Genomic DNA, 21,490 nt, shown 5'->3' with positions numbered 1-21,490 from the left:
CTAGTATAAAGAATCTAAGCCAAGAAGCAATTCGGTGCAAAGAAAAGAAAAAGAGGTATCTAACAACGTCAATTCGGTGCTTTTTGAACAGGTTTCACGAAGTCATTAAGCGTTACCGCTGAAACAGCCATTGCTGATACTCAAAGTATGGCTAGCATTGACTAGTGGCTTTGTAGAAACACTTAGGAATTTTCAACCTAAGGAAGCATATTGAAAAGTAAGTTCTTCGGCACAAACCACTTTGGCATTGTCGAAAAGTTACCAACAATTACCATATTAGGGCTACCAGAAGCCACGATCATATGGAGTGAAGGCCTGATCCAACTAATTGGTATGTTGCAATGACTGGTCCAACAGCTAGTTCGGTATGTTGCGGTTGCACTAACGCTCTAGATAATTTGAAATTGTCAAGACAAGGCACGCCCCGACCTTTGGCCCAGTCATTTTCTTCCCACTATCAGCACACACATACTTCTAGAACTCTCAACTATTCACCGAAGAAGAGGTGGTGAATTCTCACCAAAAGAATCATCTTCATGAAGGTATGACATGTAACGTTCATTAGAATCAAGAAGTGAATCTCCGGCTAGTCATGTTGAGACGTGAGGCTCGACCTTCGTCAATATTTCTGACCTCATGTTATTTCCAATGACGAAACAACTCCCATCCAATTTATTGGAGGCTACTATCCTGTCAGACATCAAAATAAAGACTTATTTCAACATTGTTTTTTCATACATATATGAATCTAAAGACCAAATGCATGACTACGTACTTAAAAGATACGAGTCTCTTCCACTCAAACAATACCTTATTTTGGTCCACATAAAAATTATTTAATTAATCATAAACCGAAGAAATTAATATTTAATATATTTGATAGGAGCTCGGGACATATGAATTGGGTAGGGGGAGGTCCAATGATCAATTTCTAGCGGATGCAATTTATCTTTTTGATGTAAAAAAAAAAGAATAATTCAGAAAATACTTGATCTTATTAGGGAAATCCCAATTTTCTCACAAATCAAGGTTACCCTTCCTTTAACAAAAATTAGGGCTGGCCTCAGTATATAATACATGGCAGGTCATTTTGGTAAATTCCGTCATCTATGGCCAACACCTTTCATATAGAACTTCCATATTAAGTTGTTCTTGGTTCTCGCACAAATGCTCCTCAAATTTCAATACCTCCAATCAAATCACTTTTGCTGAAGCTTCTTTTCCTTTCTTTCTTTCTTTCTTTCCTCTTCCTCTCTCTCTAAACCAATCTGATTTTCTTTCTCTCTCTTTCTCTCTCTCTGATTTTTTCTATTGCTCTTCCTCGTCTCCCTTCTTAGCCTTGGTGCTTCTGGTTGATGGATATTGAACCCTTGTGGTCTCTTGGGGGGTGGTTTCTTCTTTCTACTTGCATGGCACAACCTAAAACATCATCATCACCAATCTCAGAAACTTTCTCAAAATCGCCTACTTTCTTGCACTTCCTCACACTTTTCTTCATTCTCCTCCTCCTCATCAATTTATCTTACCAACCAAACCCTTCTACCGCTATGGCTTCAGCCAAATCATCGGAATCAACCACTTCTACCACAAACTTGCACCCTCAGAAGACAAAGAACTCCCAAAGTTCATCTAAGGATGATGCTGGAAGAGAATTTGGTGCTGATGCTCATGAAGTTCCAAGTGGTCCAAACCCTATTTCAAACCGGTAAGTAAGAAACTACTCAAGAGGCATACCATATATATAGCTAGCTATATAGCTAATTGAAGATGAAAGGGAGGTGTAACGGTATATGGTTAATTACTGTGTAATGGTCATCTTCATAGTTCTTATTTTAGTTCATCACCATTAATATTATTGTTTGTCCTATGAGAGGTTTGTTAGACATGTTCGATCTCGTCATCATCATTAGCAAACTAAATTTCTCTCTTTTTCATTTTGGCTGGAAATGTATAGGAAGAGACACTATTTTTCCCGATGTATGTATGTACCTATTTCTTTCTTATAGATGGTGTGATGAAATGGTGTTGGTGGTATAAGCATTTAAATCCATCTACTTTTATGTGCTATCTTTTTCTACTTTCTTGTTTTTTTGTCATGTTTGTATCACAGAACAAAGAGAGTTAAAATTATTGGATTGAGTTGTTTAAGATATATATTCTTTATTTTTCATTTTTACTTTAGATCCTGTCCTTCTCTTTCCCTTAATTTCTGGACAATTTGATTTTTCTCTTTTCTTTAGTCCTGCATCTTCTTTATTGGACAATATTCACAGTACATACATCTAAGAGGCCCCAAGAGTGAGAAAATGAAGAGAAGAGGGATATAAGGAAAAGTGATATAGAATGAATACGAGAAAAAGTTAGAGATAGAGAAAAATTAAGTGTTTGAGGATGTTTGTATTGTTAGTAGTCAGCGGGATATGATGTTTGCACCGTTTGAATTATGTCTAAGTAATCTTCATTTTAATATATGATGAAAAACTATGATAAAGACAAAATCACGATGAACAACCACAAAAATTAAGAAAATATTGCTTATGTACACCGTTTGGATTTTCATCCTGTATTAAACTAATTAAGTCCTATCTTTCATGGAGCAAAATTAGGATTTAATGAGTCCACCTTGGGAATTAATTCCGTATATGAAGTTTAATGAACAATATTTAATGGGATTTGTGGATTGGTCTTCTTTGTGTGGTGGGGTGTTTATGGAGGTTTGGCTCGTGAGGGTTTTTTGCTAGTTGTATCTTGGGGATTTTTGCAAGGTTGGCTTGAACTTTTGGTGTTTGCCTTCCTTGCTTGTATCTGCTCTTCTTGAAGCTCTTTTGCTTTCAAAAAAAATTTGTGACTAGTGATTTAGATGATATGAAAGGTAACTAATTTCTTTGTTAAGCAAATTAAGTATTTTGGTTTTAGTGTTTTACCAAGAAACTCATGCTAGAAATCACTATTATTAGAATTGAGAACATGCTAGACTTTTCAAAACACAATATTAGAATTGAAAGAAGGATCCGAAAGAAGAAACAAAGAAGCAGTTGTGTCATGTGTGTTAGGTTTGCATGTCTTTCACTGCGTTCAATTGGTCTCAAGATCTAAGAGGAGGAGGAAGGGAAGGTGCAGATAAGAACGGAATCTGAGGCAAACACACAGCAAGCCAAGTAATGGTGTCAGATCCGTGACACAAATATAGTGAGAGGACTTGGTACCTTTTGTTTTGCTTGAGCTAAATTATTTGATCTTGCTTGGACTTTTCTTTTGTCTTATCAAACACGTTTATCAAGAAAGCTGAAACCAACCAAAGTTTACGAGTGAACCCATGATTTGATAATTATAGCTGTATCATTTCCTATCGATCAATCACCTTCTATTCCAATCATACACTTTAACATACAATAATGTCGTGTACTACTTTTTTAATAAACACCTAAACATATGAAGAAAAGTGAGAAAAATAATAGATGTATTATATATGAATAATGTCACATGAAAAAAAGAGATTGAGAGAAAAAATGTCTACCTAAATATTGATACGGTTATAATGTACACAAATTGATTTACCACACACTCTCTTGTTTTTCTTGTCTTTGAACATTAGTTTTGTGGTTTTGTTTTTAAATTAATTATAAAAAATCGGTTCACAATTAAAACAACTTCTTCTATAAGATAATTTAAAAAGTATAATATTGTATGTTACCTTTTACGACAAATAAAAATATGATTCGTACATAAATTAAATTTAATATAGTTTATTGTAAAACAATAAATTTATCTTCATACCTCATTCTCACCAACATCAAGGGAGAGAAAAGAAGAAATGAGAGATATGATAGAAAGTTTAGTACTCCTGGTACTTCTCATCAATACAATTTAATTTAGGTCTTTCAAAAAATGAAAAAATAAGTGAAAAAATGAGTGAAAAAGATGGAAGAGAAATTAAAGATGAAATTGAAGTAATCAAAGCCCGTTATAAAATTGCCTCAAGTTTTTTATAATTTATATTAATCCCCTAATTTCTTCAGAGTGCAATCAGACAATTAACCATTTTGACCAACCTGATGTAGTCATGTCATCTATAGTGTTGTAGTCCTTGCAAGACAAGGAATAGTAAGAACACACATGGCATGGCAGATAGCCAGATATTATATATGGAAAATAGTGAGTTTACACTCAATTCACTCATGCAAATATATAGGAATAGAAGAGAGTTGTAAGAGACTTGAGAGAAAAAAAAGATGACAAGAAAAAAAAATGAAAATGGAATGAAAGAAAAAGTGAGTATCAATATATTTCAATATGCAATTTAAATTAGTGGGCTTCTTTTCACATTTAAAATTTAAAGAAGAAAGAAAAAAAGCGTGTTTGGTTGGCATTCAATATTTCCTTTTTGTAAAGCTGTACCTTTTGACTTGTGTCGTTTTCTAATACATAATCTGTACCGTGGGGTTTATTGAATTTTTTGTGGCGTAATTATGGCAAAAGCTAGATAAGCAAAATCTTAAGCTGTTGTTTTAAATGGCCAAGCAACGATTTGACAATCACACATCTCAGATCACAGAGATACGCGTCGAATCTACGCAAGATATCTTATGTGAAATCTGATTAAAGAAAAGGGTATATAGTTTATAGGAGTTAAATTGCAATTTTCCAAACTTTAAGGACTAAATTACAATTTCTCGCAAAAGCCTAAAATTTACACTTAATAAAATTTATAATTAATTTCACACATTTCACAAAAATATTCATATAAAACATTATAAGCATAAAATATAGGAAATTCTTATAAAGCTTAATATTGTAAATGCACGGCATGCATTTAAATGACTTCTATTTTGTATAAATAAGAACATATTCATTAGATATTCAATTATTGAGTGAAATTCAAGTGAAAGCTAAAAAATCAAGCTGGTCTCACTCCCTGGATGGTGGAACTCACATGAAATTAGAACAAAGTATAGTCCAGAGTCTGATTTCTCAAATATATTACTAGTATTCCTCTTCGCAGTCTTATTTTAGTTTAGAATGAAATGAAGATGCGGCTCAGATTCTCTCTATTCTATCATTGTGCTGTTCAAATAAAGAAACACCAATACTAGAATTGGCTTGATCGATCTCAAGATGAATGAGCTTTCAAATTTACAAACCACAGAAGGCTCACATGACCAAAGGAAAACAATGCTATATTACCAATTTGATTGAATCTAATCCATAATTTTTTCATAGATGGCACCATATTATGAAGAAAAGGAAATGAAAGTATGAAAAAAACAACTGCACCTCATAAAACTGTACCATCTATCTCACTTCCACTTGAGGGACTGCCTAATCCCTGTATAAATGAGTCCTAAAGACCTGCCAATTAAGCTAACTAAAAAGAATGAGATAGCTTCGCTCGCTTTATCAACAACTGCTCTAATAAGGGGCATGGTGATGTCAGACAACTCAAGGAAAAGGCTGAAGTAATACCTCCTGCAATACATAAATTAACAACGATTAGATTAATAGGAAAGGAATCTCTAGTGAGACTGGTTCTAAAGTGATCAAAGATGTAATTCACTGTTTATTTAATTCGAAGTATAAAGGCATTTTGCTGAGTTTCCAGCAGCAGAATTCCTAAGCGTAAAAGTGAATTTCGGGGAGTTTTCTATAAGGTTACTGTCTGATAGAATGAAACTTTGTTAGCTATTAGAAGTCATGTTTGAAAGAAACATATATGAAACGCTCAGGCAAGTTTTTAGTCTCTGAGCATGTGTGGGTTGCATGTTTCTTGAAGGGAAGATTTTTATATTTGTCAAAAAGCTCTTTTCGCTAAGATTTTGATTTTCAAGCTGTGTTAAATACAGTATAAGTTAATCCAATCATGCATTCCAAACTATACCTTCGGGCTATACTCATTTTAGTCCTTAACTTTCTAAAGTATAGACCCTGAATTAATCAACTGCATTTGATGCAGTTCCTACAATCAACTGCCATTCAAATTTGACACTAAAGTGCTTGTGTTCAATATGCTGATGACTTTTCACTATTTTAACTCAGAAACTCGCAATTCCAGCTGACAGAAGCTAAAATCTGTAAGTTAGTATTATTAAACGCATTTAGAAGTCTAATTCAGACCCAACAGTTGCGGTGGAAACCAATATTTGCCAAGTTTAACATAACATATCAAATTTCAATTGGCAATAAGGAATACCTTATATATAATGGAAAAATAAGTCTCAGGTATGAAAAAACATTTTCTATCTCACTTTTATTTAAAATACTATGAAAACAAGATGGTATTTTTGTAGTTAAAACTGAAATCAACAGATGAAAACTATTTTTTCAAATCAAATAAGCTATGTGCTTTGTATATGGGTTGAGCACCCCTTGTGCTACTCTTTGGCTCTTTGCTAATCAAAATGAAAAAAAAAAGTTGTGTTAATAATGCTTCAGACCCAGGCTCACAACAAAGACCCATTATCTGGAAAGCTTATTGTAGGAAACATATAGATAAAGTTTTAAAAACTGCTATATGGCAGTTTATAGGTTTTCATTTTCATTTTCATTGGTGTGGTAGTGTTCGGAGACAATAATGGATTGTGTGTGGAAATTTTATGGGCAGATAATCTCTGTACTAAACTATGACAGCAAGAGATTGCTGTAATTTCTGTAATTTGGTGTGATTTAATCTTATTCTGGTCCAACCTGTCAGATCGAAAGGAGGAAAATATTGTAAACAGCAAAGAGTAAGTGGATGATTCGGAAGAGAAACTAGAAGGGGTGGAAACCAGAATTGAGGGTCGTTGTGATTAAAAAAACTTGGCGAAAATGGAAGAGCATATAGGGTGGATGGAGCAAATTCTGAGAAGATTTTATTTGAGATGAGAAAATAAATGGGCAAGCATGCAGAAGATAAGCAAGGAAGTTCACATAGAGAGGAAGCGAATGGGTTAGATTCAAGCAGTCAGGACATGGACCAGTACCGTAGGGCAGTTGAAAAGGTGAATCTACCATCCTTCAACGGAGATAACCGCTATTGGGAGGATCAAGAGCAGAAACTTATATTCTACGTACTAATCATTAGCGAAGAAGTAAAGATTAATTTAGCCAAGCTAAGCATATGGAGGGTTCTACTATCTATTGGATTAATTTATTGAGGGAAACAAGATGGGTTGACATGGGAGAAGTTGAAGTTTGGAGAAAATTTTCATCCCTTACACCAATATTCTGATCAAAAATTTGAGGTTGGTGATCGATAGTGGTGTTTCAAGTTGATAGGAGAAGGCCATGAGTTGAGAAAAAAGGAAAGCTCGTGAGATTGTTGATGAAATTAGGCAGTATGGATGTTATGATGGATGCATATGTGCTGGAACTGGAAGCAGTGGGTGTGATTTTAAAAGTTCCAGGGTTAGAGACATTGGTAAAAAAATGTTAGTTGATTGGAAGGAAATGTCAGTGATATTTCACCAGGGTACTCGAGAAATCCATTTACAAGGGCAAGTGAGGGCGCAGAAACAATTTGGAAAACAAAGGAATTAAAAGGCAGAACCTGCAGCTTTTAACAGCATTGTGGGATGTCCTACAAGGAAAATTTGAATTTTTTATGAACTGAGGTTCAGTCAAATGAGGCACATCCAGTCACATAACTAAGATCAAAACAGAGAGTTGACTGAGTTGTTAGAGCCTTTTTCTTGGGGGGTTTACAAAGAGTAGGAAGGGCTTCAACAAACAGGAATTTAGTGCACTCTAGGACTGGACCAGTAAGGAGACATCCATACCACTACCCTCACCTGCAAGGCAAGTGTTCCAGAGGAAGGGGGTGATAAGTTTCAAACGCAGGCCCACAGAAAATATCCATCATCCAGAAAGTCTATTCTTGGATACATAGGACATAGTTCGAATAATTTCCCTTTAGGATTTAGTTTTAATTACAGCTATGCGGAGTGGCAGTTTATGGAAGTTACATATTGTCATTTTAAATTGGTGCGTGTTAGAAGACAGTTACAGGCTGTTTTTGGTAGTTATAGAGACCAAGATAATCTCTATAAGAGTGATTGAGCTCTGGGACATCAAGAAATTTCTTTAATTACTGTAAATTTGTATAACTGAATCCTATTTTCTACTGGGTGTACTATCAGGCCTTATGGAACTCAATTGAAAAAATTGAACCAGCAGTCACTTAATGATCATAACATAAAATGCAGGGTAATTAAGCCTAGATAGATACCATACAGAGAAAACATACCATCCTGTGAGGGCTCTTAATTCCTTGGTCCGTTTGATGGGCATTGAGAAAAGGCTTATAACAATACAGTGCAATTCAGGCGACATAGTTTTTGAATTTTGCTGGGTAAGCCTTTTCCACCAACTTTGTTTTTCAGTCTGACTATTTTCCAGTTCGATGGGTTGGCTATCAAGTATACAAAGGTCAAAGCGATCCTCATACATTGATACAACTGTATCCATGTAGTGGTGCAACCACTGGTTCAAAGCCACCTGATAAAAAGTATAACAGTCTTGGTAAACTTTCATCCAAAATTAAAATTAATAGTATAATAAAAAATATAAAAAATAAAAGATCTGAAAAAGGTAAGTCTCACAAAGCATGAAACAGTCCATTCAACTCTCCTTTCCCAGGGTGCCAGAAAGGAACCTAAAATACACTCACTTTACCTAGCATTGAGTTCCTATATACAGGTTCTTTTAAAGCCCTAACCCAATGATAAAACTGGTACCAAATTCAAATCTGGGAATTGCACAATCAACTGAAAACCCTAGAATCAATTGTGATTCTAGTTCATAGATTTATTGTAGAAACAGAGGATTACAGAGAATTGGGGAAAAACCCAAACGTATGCAAGAAGCTAGAGAAGAAATGGAACTTGGTCACCACTGACCAAAACTGGTTACCACTAACCAGAACCCAAAGTTATTCCTAACTTCCCAAAAACTGAACCAACTAACAATTACAAGTGTATTTATACTACTAAGTAACTAACTACAGCTGTCATAACTAACTGAAGTTAGTTATGCCAGTTAACTAGTAACTGACAGCTAGCAGAAGCTGTCCTAGTCAGCTTTCTTATTCCTCTTCCTCTCATAAACCTTGACAATTGGAGATTTATATGAAGGAGAAGACTTATCACCCAACAATGTGGGAGTAATCTATGTGAGTTGAACACAGATTAGGACCAACAAAGATATTAGGACCAATAATAACATTCTGATGAGAAACAGCACAAGTGACAGTGGTAAAAGGAACCAAATATTGATAATATTTTGTGGATGCAGCAAATATGAGCAAAGGCACACTAAAATAACAAACAGTATGGCCCTGAAAGAGTTTAAAATTAATAAATGGAGCACAACAGACCAGGCTAATCAACATACATCATGTGTTGTCATATTAACTTGTTAATATAATGCACACAAAACAGACGTTTGATGTCTAAAGGAACTTGAAAAAAACATGTTGCATAATTTTTTTTTTGTTCGGCAAACAGGTTGCTTAATTTAATATGCATGATCTACATTAGTACATACATTATCCATAATAAACCCAGTGGTTAAATATGTTTTTAGTCCCTGTAAAATAGGGTCAGATCAGCATTGGTCCTTGCAAAAAAAATTCATTGGGTTTGGTCCTTTCAGAAAAAAAATGAAATAGACATGACATCATAATTATGAGTTGGGCTGTTTTTGGCCCAGTCATCAGCCCTACGTGCATATTTCTTTAATCCTAATCAGTTTGAGGATATCCAGTAATCAGTGTACGTGGACTTGTCTTCCTTCTCAACCCTTCTTCCTCTTTGTTTTCCCCAATCCCCAAACCCTAACATCACCATGAACCGCCACTCGCAGCTTCTAGTTGTGGGTATGCCTCATCCATGATTCGTGTAGTTCTGCTTCTATGTCTTTCAAGCATTTCTTCATCAGTTAATATCCTTCCTGGTGAGCACAATAACACTAAGCGAGGAACTGGTGAAGACAACTACCCACTTTGCTCATAATCGAAGTCGAATGCTCATCATAGAACTTCTGCAGCAACTTATCAGAGACAGGTTATGGGACTAGTTGAACTTGAATCTTCTGCGGAGGGGGGTCTCATGGGAAACATTGGTATTTGTTAGCATTTCACTCCGAGCTATAGCAAGAAAATTTGAACAATGATGTAATATGCCAATGTGGTACGTGTGAGACAATCAAAATGCAGGTTGGAGTGATGTAGCATTCAAAAAGGAGAGAACTCTGAAGACGGGTTAATGACACAGAAGGTGGGCACTGTGACAAGGATATGTATAGCGATAGTCCGATAGACAATCATAGATGGGACATGAGCCCCATAATATGAGATAATTGAGATTCCTGCTTGTGCTTCGATGCTAAGTGTTTAGTTTGTTACAGTAACCTTCATAGAAGCTGTGATTGGTGGCTCGTGGTTGTTTGGGTTTGGGGAAGAGGAAGAAGGGAAAGAGAAGGAAGACATGTCCACGCGGGTTGCTGACAGGATACCTTTAAACTGACAAGGACTAATGAAATGTACATGTAGGGTGGAGGACTGGCCCAAAAAATGTCCAACTCATAATTATGACGTCATGAGAGACTATTTCACATAAAAAAAACTAAAGGAACAAAACCAATAAAAAAAATTTGCTGTGAACAATACTGGTTTGGCCCTATTTCACAGGGATTAAAATCATATTTAACCCTAAATCCATGCTACAAATTAGTGATTCCAAGATGAATCATTTTACTTGGTAAGGTAGACCGAAAAAAACTGTTTATTTACAGTTGACCATTTAGAATGAGCATGTCCAAACAGTCAATCACCTGCCCTCTCCCCATACCAATATATAGTTATATACTAGCTCCTACTCCTATGGGAACAAATGTGATGAATAGAATCATAACGGAAAAAATTACAGTACAGTTGACTTTGAGAAAAAATTTATGTTTTAGCTCCTTACCATAATATGTGGGAAAAAAAAAAGATAAGGAATTACATTTTATTGAGAAAAAAAAACAACACTTTGAGGAACTACAGAAGAATCTTTACACGATAAGGAATTTGTAGCACTCTTATTCGCAGTTTGAAGAGAGGGGAAATGACCAATGAGAGTAAACAACAGAAACAAGATAAACAGGCTGAAATTTAAAAATTACACAATTGCAGTACCTCATTTCGCAATTTTTGAAGTTCTCTGGTGGACAAAGCACAGAATGACACGTCCAAGCCATTTGTTTTACTTGACACATCGCTATCAACTGATATAAACTCCAGATATAGGCTTGCAACACCATCCGCTAGAGCTATTATTAAATCTTCCAATATGGAAATCCCATGCAAAGCAAATACACAGGAATCATAATAGCAATCCTCCCTGAAGATGATGGATGACTGGTGAGTGTCCTAAATCAATTGATTACATAAAATATGAATTTCAAAAGTTATGATGGATTAAAAGAAAAGTATGATATAGTCATGGATTTAAAAAATATGCTACAATCAAACAAAGAGCACATGAAACTAAAATCTTTTTTTTATATGTTTCAATACGGGAAGAAACAACAGAAAAATTCCCTTATGACAACAGAACAGGTTTGCTAGTAAGAAAATTGACCTACAGCTTTAGTGCCTATTGACAACTCACCCAAAGTAGCATTCATGTCACTTAGTTGAGAAGTATTAAGCCGTTGACCAGATACATTAGCAACTAAATGTTGAGTAGAATGTAAAGATTATGAAGAGCAAACTAAATACCAAGATCAAGGTTGTCTGCTCAAATCATTTGGAACACCTATGCTCATTGCATGGAATGAAATTACATAAAAAATGGAACCCAGAACAAACCAAAAAAGAGTGAAAGAAAGATCAAATGAGTAAAGAAAAAAGTAACAGAAAACTATGCTGATTTTACCTGAGCAAACCAAAAGTAAGATACCAAAGTAACTCCGAGTACAGATCTTTCTTGCCCGATTTTGTAATGTTCTGTACAATTGTGCTATCACCTTTCACTTTTTGAAGTATCATAGTAGTAAGATCCTAATAATATGTCAAAGAAGTCAAATCAGTATCTCTGAAGGAGTACTCCTAAATGATTGTCATATAATAGTTGGCACAAGTAAGAATTGTACTTGAGATGACTTTTGATTAGAAAAGTGAGTTTGAACAACTTGATATTTGTTGTACATGTGCATGTATGCTATTGCAATCATATCCATTGATTTTCCAATAAATATTCTAACTCTACATTTTTCCTCTGAAGGACAGTCCTCCATTTTGAGGAACTAAATCTGCTTAGTTGATATATACTAATGGAATATTTTTAAAACCTGAAATTAAAATATTATGAAAATGGCACATACATTATAAATTAAGGACAGGTATTTGTTCAGGCTTTCAAATTTCAATATACCCAAAACCATGCAACCTAGATCCATAAGTTTTTACAAATGTACTAGTAGTACCAGTAAGGGCATGCATTGAGTATTGTTAGAATATAATATAAAACCATTAAAGTGACCCTTACCCAACAGCTTAAGCTTTTGGGATAAGTGGTTGTTTGACATGGTATCAAAGCCTCTATGGCCAAAAGGTCTAGAGTTCGATCCTTGCTCCCCTCACTTTCTAATTAAAAAAGTGGAATTTAATTAAGCACATGGTAGGTGGGCCTGTGCATTTATCCACGCTTCAAGCCCAAAGGGCTCTTGCGTGAGGGGGCATGTTAGAATATAATGTAAAACCATTAAAGTGACCCTTACCCAACAGCTTAAGCTTTTGGGATAAGTGGTTGTTTGACAAGTATTGAGTGATACATGTACTTTCTAGAAATACCTTGTCACTTGCCAGTTTTGCCTTTTTAAAGGAAACATTCCTTTTCCAGTCATGTAGCACAGATAGAATGACAAGTAATTGTTTAGGGTTTCATATTTCTACATAATTACCCATGCCCTGCTTTTTAGAAATTTTGTTCTCCCCAAAAACATGCAACCTAGATCAATCATTTTTTCAGATGTACTAGCAGTACCAGTAAGGGCATACATTTAGTGTTTTCTGCAAAATACCTTGTCAGTTTTTCCTTTTAGAAGGAAACATTCCTTTTCCAGCCATGTAGCACAGATAGAATGACAAGATCTTTGAATGACATCAGAAAACATTCTGGACAGATCATCCATACCAACAGATCTGGAAATGCTTGAGATATTATTAACCTGGATAAAAAAGACTAAAATAATTGATAACAGTTGTAATATAATTTTAACATAGCTTACACCTACTTAACCACATTGGCATGGATTTCTTTTTTTTTGTTCTAAAAGTATAGGCGAATCAAAACTGGGACTGTTTTTAATTTCAAGAAAACATTTAAATTACAAAGTCTTGTTACTCAAAATTGCTGATCCATCTATCTACTAGAAGTAAATAATGTAGTAAATCAGCTGCAGGGATATCAAAAAATAGATAAGCAGCATTCGTTAAAATTTCTTTTTAATAAACTTTGTAAAGAAAAACTATATCTCTCACTTCATACTTGATCACAGTGTTTAACACTTGCTCAAGGAATGGTATCTGACATATATTTCGTAAAAAATAACCATATTTCAAGCATTTATTAGAACAGATCCAATACGCATTCCAACTTGTCAAAATACCAGAATATACTAAATTAATATAATATATGCATATTACAATCATAAAAAGAGAAAATAAGTATAATCCCTGCCTCTTCCTCAACTTGCTGAAAAGCAGTCCAAAGTAACCTTAACTTCGGACCCTCTGCAACAGCATTTAAACTCAAGGGTCGCTTTCCAGATTTCAGGATGATATCTCCTGAATAAGCCTCATGCTCTAAAGCATTAAGAGAATTCAAAAGTTTTCCCCTCACTCCATCTAATACATACTTTGACTCAAAGTTATAATTTTGCTTATCTGAACTGCAAAAGAAAGAATTTCTCAAGTAATTAGAGAAATAAACTATCATTCCATTACCAAAAACCGGAAAAAAAAATCCTTCTATGTAAAAATATAAAAATAATTCAACCAAGATATCTTGACATGCTTACCCTTACCTACCAGAATTGTCTGAGCTCTCAGGAAACACATTTTTATCAGAATCGATCTTTTGATAATTGGTATAAGATTTCTCAACAGGGATTACTCCAGCCATATAAGTGAGAAATATACTGCCCATCAAAAGAACCTGATCAACAACCGGCACCAAACCAGAGGATGCCGCGCCATTGAAGTCAACCAAAGCCCCTAAGCCAGTGCACTTCAAAGGGATTGTCCGCATACAAGGAGTAATTTTCAAATCTATGGCCCTAAATACACTGAGCTCACATGTTTTCCATGAAGAGAAGTGAAGAAATTGACATCCATTTCTGGAATACTTTCTGCAATAAGAAGTAAATATTGAAAGGTCAGACTACCAAATTCATAAGACCACTGTTAATTGTATGAAAACAGGAAATGTATGAATAAAACAAGGTGAACAACAAGAACCATCAATGTTGATTGGAATTTTAGAATCTTAGTGATGGCCTAAACCATGCAAGGCAATGAAATCTTGGTTTCTCTGGACACTGAAAATACTCTAATTCTATTTATTCTATTTATATATTACTAAAGGAGATATATAATACTCCAATTCTGAGAACTCACTTGACTGTCTTTTGCTTTCACATATTACTAAAGGAGATTTCAATTTTTTAAGTTCACTTTTAAATGCCTAAACAACTGCTAGTCAATATTTACCAATAAAAAATAATGGGGGTACTTTTGCAAAGCTAAGAAACATGACACACAGTAGTTTCAAGTTCAACCGCCACCAAGCAGTGCAGTTTGTTGAGTTTCCTTCTCTTACGATTAAATACTTTGCAGATTTCTCCCTATATATTTTTTAATTATTAACTTACATTGTTTAATGAAATGATTAAAAATGAAAATTTCCATAACCTAAAAAAAATTGAATTTCCAATTTCTCTGACTTTTCTAGAATAAAGAACTAAACTGTATGTTCTAAACACAAGACTTAGTCCACTCCATTTAACATAGTTATGCAAAATTTAGGTATATTTATTTTGGCAAGAACAAGGATAATTCACAAAAGGTTTAATAGTTATATATTCCAGCAGTTTTTACTATTCTGTATGTATTACTATATGTTCATTCTCCACAATTCCCTTTCGCGTGTCTCCTTAGAGCGCTGGAGGGAGGAAAAAGAAGATTTAAAGCTTGTCTCGCACTGGCTCAATCATACAAGCAAGGACGGATACACGTTATTGGGTTTGGGGGCACTTGCCCCCACGAAAAATTAACAAAAAATCATATACTTAACCAATGATCTTATATTAGTAAGCTATTTCCTATTATGTTGCTCCTACAGATTGAAAATGCCCCCACAGCTCCACACAGTCAAACTCCAATGACAGACTCACATACACTATTGTGGGGGCAAGCTAATTCTTTTGTTTGTAATGATATGAATAGTAGTGTTATTAGACTATTATGGGGGCAAGCTTATTTTATTAAGGTGAAATTGTTAAGAGAAGTTGCTTCTTCCTTCGTGATGTTTTACCGTGTAAATATGTTCCGAAACTTGTAGAATACAACTATAATAAATATTTAAAAATGATGGTAATATATTATGTTTTCAGTGCCACAAATTCATACGTATATTTTCCCCCCACGACAAAAAAAATCTGTATCCGTCACTGCATACAAGGGGAAAGAGATACAAATGCAAAATAAATAAATTAAATGTAGAAAAAAAAGGAAAAACTTTCGTATTCAGAAGGAACAAACCTTCCAACTGTGCTGAAATTTGCAGAATGACGCGAGAAGCCTCTCTCTCTAACAGGATTTCTCTGTATATTCAGCTTAATGCCGAAAGGGGAGGCCACGCATTCTGCCATTGATAAAACTTGTTGCTCCACGTTCAACACATTGTGCTACTCCCAAGTCTGTCTTTGATCACCTGCGACCGCGACAACAACTACAATCATCAACCATCAAACTGCATTGAAAGAATCCCTCATAATACACTCACAAGTTATTCTCTTAACATTGTTTTTAGGTAGACCCTCCAAATGTGAGACAAATTCCTAGACTCTGAGTACTGAAGACTCAGTTATTTTGATAGCTTAATCTTTTATATTTGAAAAAATTGAAAGAAATTGGAAAATTAAACAATTTGAACATAAATGTCATTATTTGAAGTAAAGAATTACACATCACATCAGTATTGTAAGAATTTTGTCACCAAAATGAACAAAAGCAGAAATGCAGATTTGAAGAAGAAACAGTGGTGCGTACCAGAGCAGAGGTGGAAAATCGAAGAAAACCCAAATGCGAAGATGAAGGGAGCGATGAAATTGAAGGTTTGGCGGGGAAAGCAAGAACAGAGATTGATGTAATGTGATGAGATGAGATGAGATGAGGATTGGATTGGATTTGTGCGTACCTGATTGCTTTCTTCCAGGTCACTGTGTGACTGTGATGCTCTTGCTAACTAACGGAAGAATGGAATTAGGGCTCCTACCAAACTGGGTAATTTCTACTCTGCGATAGTGTAAAAGTGAACCATGACTCACTTTAATCAGAACCGTTGGAGATAATATTAATTAAAGTATCCAATGATCCAGATTCAAAACACAAAAATGATGAAATGACTAGAGTACCCTTGATTCAAGCCCCAACCTGAACTTCGGGCGTCAATTTGAAAAATGCATTGTCGCGGGTGTGTGTCCAAGTAATCTTGCAATAAAACTAATTAGTGCATTGCGAGGTGTAACTCCATGATCGTTCTCTCCAAGGCTCAAGTGAATTACTGATTATAGAGATGAAAGCAAGTAAAGTAAAGGGAGTTGGTCGATTGATTGTCAAGCACTGAAATAAAATATTGGATTATCATATGAGTAAAGTGTTGGTCTTTAGGTTATAATAGATTAATAGTCAAGTGCGCAAATCTTCATTGATTACAAAAAATTAATTCAATAATTATTCAAGTCTCCGAGTAGAAACTCAACTCACAATTGTGACTAGAATCCTAGAACCTCTACCGGACGATCGCCGAGAATTTTATTTGTTCAAGTTAAAAAAGAGTCTTTACCCCTCAAAGTACAAGAACAGTCTTATGTGAATATTTTTGAACCATAGAGATGAATATTTCTTCAACTCATTTTGAGTCTTTGCTCTGGTACCCTCAAATACAAATGAGCGTACCATACACTAGTGATGTGTATCAGTAAAATAAATACACTGGAGAGAAAATTTAGCTACACAAATGTGGAATGAATGAGTTGCTACTAGAAATATGAATTATGACATGTATTTTTTGTCATAAATTTTGGAATTTGAGTTACTTTGCTGGTTTATGGTGTACTTTTGTCTGTTATTTTTTTGGAAATTTGGTTATGTATTTGGTTTGTGTACTTTGATAATGTACTATGACATCTGTTTGTTTGTTTGTATTTATTGCACTACATTATGGATTTTTTTTTTGCTGCCCTATGACATACTCATGCATTAAGTCTTAATTATTTTTTTGAAATATGTTGAATAAAAGTTTGAGTATCTCATAGGAATGGACTCTAAAAGCAGCATCTAGCAAAACAACAAGAGAAAGAGAGATCGTAGACAATGGTCTAATGATGAGGATGAAGCATTATTAGATATATTGATTGAAGTTGTTAACCAAGGTCAAAAATATGAAAATGGACAATTCAAAGGAAATCCTTTGAAAGCGGCTGAGGTTAAATTATAGAAGAAGTTTCCTGGATTTGGTATTAAGGTGAAACCACATATTGAATCTGCAATGAAGAGGCTCAAGGGAGTTTATAATGTTGTTTATGATATGCTGAATCAAAGTGGATTTGGTTGGGATGATGAAAAGAAGATGATTAAGGTGGATAGTGAAGATGTGTGGAATGAGTATATAAAGGTTAGTGTTTATAACTTTTCCTCACTAATGAATTATTTTCTTTGACAATATATTTGTGATAAATTAAATGATTTTCATTTTGTGTTGTTTTAGAGTCATCCGAATGCAAAAGATTATAGGAATGCATGGATTGCACTCCTTGAAAAGCTTGCTTATGCCTTTGGAAAAGACCGTGCTACTGGAAAATTAGCTTATTCACCTGCAGATGTTGTTGAGGAATTAGATAAAGAAGAGGAAGAACAAGCTGATCATGATGATGTTAGAGTGGAGATGACCCCGACATCATCTGTTAATAAATCACAATGCAGAAAAGATGACCTTATGGAAAGTCAATCAAGGAAAAAAAACAGAAAAGCAAATCTGATTGCTAACAGTATATCTGAATTAGGAAATACTCTTGGGAAATGGCTTGAATTAAGTGCTGAAAGATTGGCTGAGGCTAGTAATAGCCTCAAAGAGTATAAAGACATGTTTGATGATTCCAGGGGCGTCATGGATGAGCTGCTGAAAATGGGTTTAACAGATCAAGAGCGTTATGCAGCTGGAGATAAAATAATGTATATGCTTCATCGTGTGCACATGTTTTGGGCTTGTCATGGAGATGATCGTCTCAAGTTTGTGAAGTCATTGATATAATTGCTTTGAGTAATTGCTTTGGAGAATGACATATTGTTGGACGATGTTTATGTTATTTTGCTTTGTTTATGTTGGCTTCTCTACTACATTCGGATAGTTCACCATTTTGTTGGATGTTTATGTTATTTGGCTTTGTTATGCTATTTATAGGGTGGAGATGACATTGCTCATCTACTTCATTTGGATAGTACACCATTTTGTTGGACGATGTTTATGCTATGTTACTTTATTTTGATGGAGGATGTTTATGATGTTTATGTTATTTATAAGAAGCACATGATTCAACTTATCTATTATATTTTCACTATTTGTGGTATCCTTTTTTAATACCCATGATTTTTGGATGTGCATTGGGGTGCTAATAATGTTGTCTCAAATTATTGTTTGAACTTATCTATTTTAGTCTTTATTATTAGTGAGAAATTTCATTAGGACTAGTTTATAATATTTGTGGCTCTTGTTTTTGTATGTTGGTTATAATCTTTGTTAGTCACTTGAGAGAGTTTTTTTGCCTATGCTACTATTTAATCAAACATATCTTTTGTTTTCAAAAAAAATAAAACAAAAGTGCCCTTTATGAAAATAATTAAAAAATAAAAAAATTATTTATATCATACAACTAATCAAAAACTATTTTTATAGATTTAATTTTAGATATTAATTTTAAATACTGAGAAAAATATAATTTTGGAAAAATATACATTTAATTTACATTAAAGGGTAATTATGTCATTTGAGTATAATATTTATCATATCCTATTGTTATCCAGTACACCTCAAACACAGTATAGGATATGGGTATATCCTATCTGGCGCACACCAAACGCTTGATAGGATAACAATCTATCCTACTCTTATCATATCTTGTTGATATCCTGTTTTCCTATCATATCATATCCTATCCTAGCCACCAAACGGGCCCTAAGATGACATGGATAAATTAGTGATGACATAACACTATTTTCTAATTTATACTTATTAATTAAGTATTTGCTTAATGACCCCACTTTTATTTAGTTAACTCAGTAATGATCCCACTTTATTTGTGTTCTTCATTTTTTTTCATCTCCATGTTTTTCATGTTTTTCTTCTCCAAACAAATCATTATATATCAAAACCCAACACACTCAATCTCACCTCATTTCCATTTTCTCAATCTTCTTCTATCAATCTCACCCAAAAGAAAACCATAAACTCAAAATCCAAAAATCCCTTCAACTAAAAACCCCACTCAAATCCAAAATCTTTCACCCAAAAAAACAGAATACAACAATCCCTCTGTTTCGTTTCTGAATATCTCTATGGTGAGAAAAATAAACTTCCAACCTCACAAATGAACTTCTCTTCTTTCTCAATGATCCCGTTGTATAGCAGAATTTGGAAACACAAATAGAAATCAAAATTTGGAGCAGCAGGTAGTAACAAATTGTAGGGCTGTGACAATATGAATATTAGTGAGAATAAAAGACATTGCAGAATTCGAATACCAAAATTCATATGAACAAAATCCTTTGCCACCATTTTCTGGGATCGTTATTGTCCATGGTTGGGTCTGAATAAGGTGGGACTTATTATTAATTTATAAGACGTTATAGCCTCCACCAAATGTGGCGGTGGATTTTTTTACGTCTCAATCAATTTTATCTCGGCGTTTCACGTTTCAATCCCTTGTTTCGTACTGTCGAGTGCTCCCCCTTCTTTTCCCTTTTAACTAGAACCCTAATTTGATGTTCATTGATTCTCAATCGAAGCGTCAGACTCAAACCTTTTCACCTCAAAAGGGGACTAAAATGGAAACTTTAATAATTTCATAAGGTTGATTTATAATTATTAGTTACAATAAGTTTACAACTTTTTTTTTATGTTATACAATAAGTTTACAACCTTAATTACCAAACAAAAGAGTATTTGCAGGTGTAACTATGTGATTGTTACATGCCATTCATGTAAAATACCAATCAAAAGTTTCCTGTACCAGAGAATTTGCCTTTAATTAATTAATACGTGTGGCACAATTTTAATTAGCACGCTTTATGAGTCACTGACATGTATTTCAACTTTTCTATATGGTTTTAATAGGGGAGTATGAGATTGAACTATATGATTTTATAATTAGTGCATTTGTAATCAATTACTTCTACAAAAATTATTTTTGGCTCTTAAAAAGTTTAAAACGTATTTTATTTATCGTCATGCATTAAAGAGCACAACATAACTCAGCTCGTTATACAACAACATGACCCTGGAGGGTTAAATCCTTGACAAAAGCCCCCTTTCGGAAAGCCAGTACTCAAACATTTTGCATTGCATGCCTGTGGATTATAACATCCCGGTGTGCAGTGTAATGGCGGAAGATGAATTCCATTTGTTTGTCCTACAACCACAACAAATTTAAAATTTTATGAACAATGTGACTTCAGCAGGAATAAAATTATTATTGATATAGGGAGCTAATAGAGATAAACCATTAGAATTTTTAAAAATAGAGGTTTGTAAAAAAAAATTGTAAGTCATACTTATATAATAGGCTAAAAATCACTTTTGGCCCCTGATGTTTCAAGCTTGTGCAAATTCTGTCATTATTCTATTTTTGTCGATGTTTCTACCCCTCATGTTTTCGAACAGTGCACTGTCTACCCCTCCGTCAGTCAGACTTTAAAAAACTAACGAAATGAGCTGATGTAACTTTTTTTTATATATTTTTTGGACCTGCCACGTGATAATTACAAGTGAAATTTTAAAAAATAGCCAAGGGAGATTCAAAATCAAGACCCGTAAGTAGCAAAACATGCATTTAATCAGTTCACTTACATACATAATTAATATATACATCAAACAAATTTAATTTATATCATTTCCTTAATCATCATCAACTTCATATACTCATCTTCATCTCTCAAATCCACTCAGGAACCTCTCATGAGAAAGCCTGACTG

At 34.3% G+C, this 21,490-nt stretch overlaps 2 protein-coding genes and 1 pseudogene across 3 annotated transcripts; 2 read left to right on the top strand and 1 right to left on the bottom strand.

Moving 5' to 3' along the window:
- Positions 1-1,158: 1,158 nt before the first annotated feature.
- Positions 1,159-2,150, top strand: LOC130729334 (CLAVATA3/ESR (CLE)-related protein TDIF-like). Its single transcript, XM_057581051.1, has one exon. It carries the CDS (start codon positions 1,356-1,358, stop codon positions 1,707-1,709), a length of 354 nt encoding a protein of 117 aa, XP_057437034.1. The 5' UTR covers positions 1,159-1,355; the 3' UTR covers positions 1,710-2,150.
- A 3,006-nt stretch (positions 2,151-5,156) lies between these two features.
- LOC130729332 (uncharacterized) lies at positions 5,157-16,549 on the bottom strand. Of its 2 annotated transcripts, none has more exons than XM_057581050.1 (9): positions 16,440-16,549; positions 15,782-15,953; positions 14,047-14,370; positions 13,701-13,911; positions 13,042-13,188; positions 11,895-12,019; positions 11,153-11,357; positions 8,222-8,472; positions 5,157-5,466 (listed from the first exon to the last, which is right to left on the bottom strand). In XM_057581050.1, exons 2-9 carry the CDS (start codon positions 15,889-15,891, stop codon positions 5,298-5,300), a joined length of 1,542 nt encoding a protein of 513 aa, XP_057437033.1. In that variant the 5' UTR covers positions 15,892-15,953; positions 16,440-16,549; the 3' UTR covers positions 5,157-5,297. The 2 variants fall into 2 exon arrangements, with proteins under 2 accessions (XP_057437033.1, XP_057437032.1); XM_057581049.1 differs by having other exon boundaries at positions 16,292-16,513.
- A 1,012-nt stretch (positions 16,550-17,561) lies between these two features.
- On the top strand, positions 17,562-18,822 carry LOC130732454 (uncharacterized protein At2g29880-like; annotated as a pseudogene).
- The last annotated feature ends 2,668 nt before the right edge of the window (positions 18,823-21,490 follow it).

The sequence above is a fragment of the Lotus japonicus genome, chromosome 1 (assembly GCF_012489685.1).
Source record: "Lotus japonicus ecotype B-129 chromosome 1, LjGifu_v1.2".
NCBI lineage: Eukaryota > Viridiplantae > Streptophyta > Magnoliopsida > Fabales > Fabaceae > Lotus > Lotus japonicus.
Note: the sequence above shows the minus strand (reverse complement) of the source record. Positions and strands in the feature narration are given on the sequence as shown.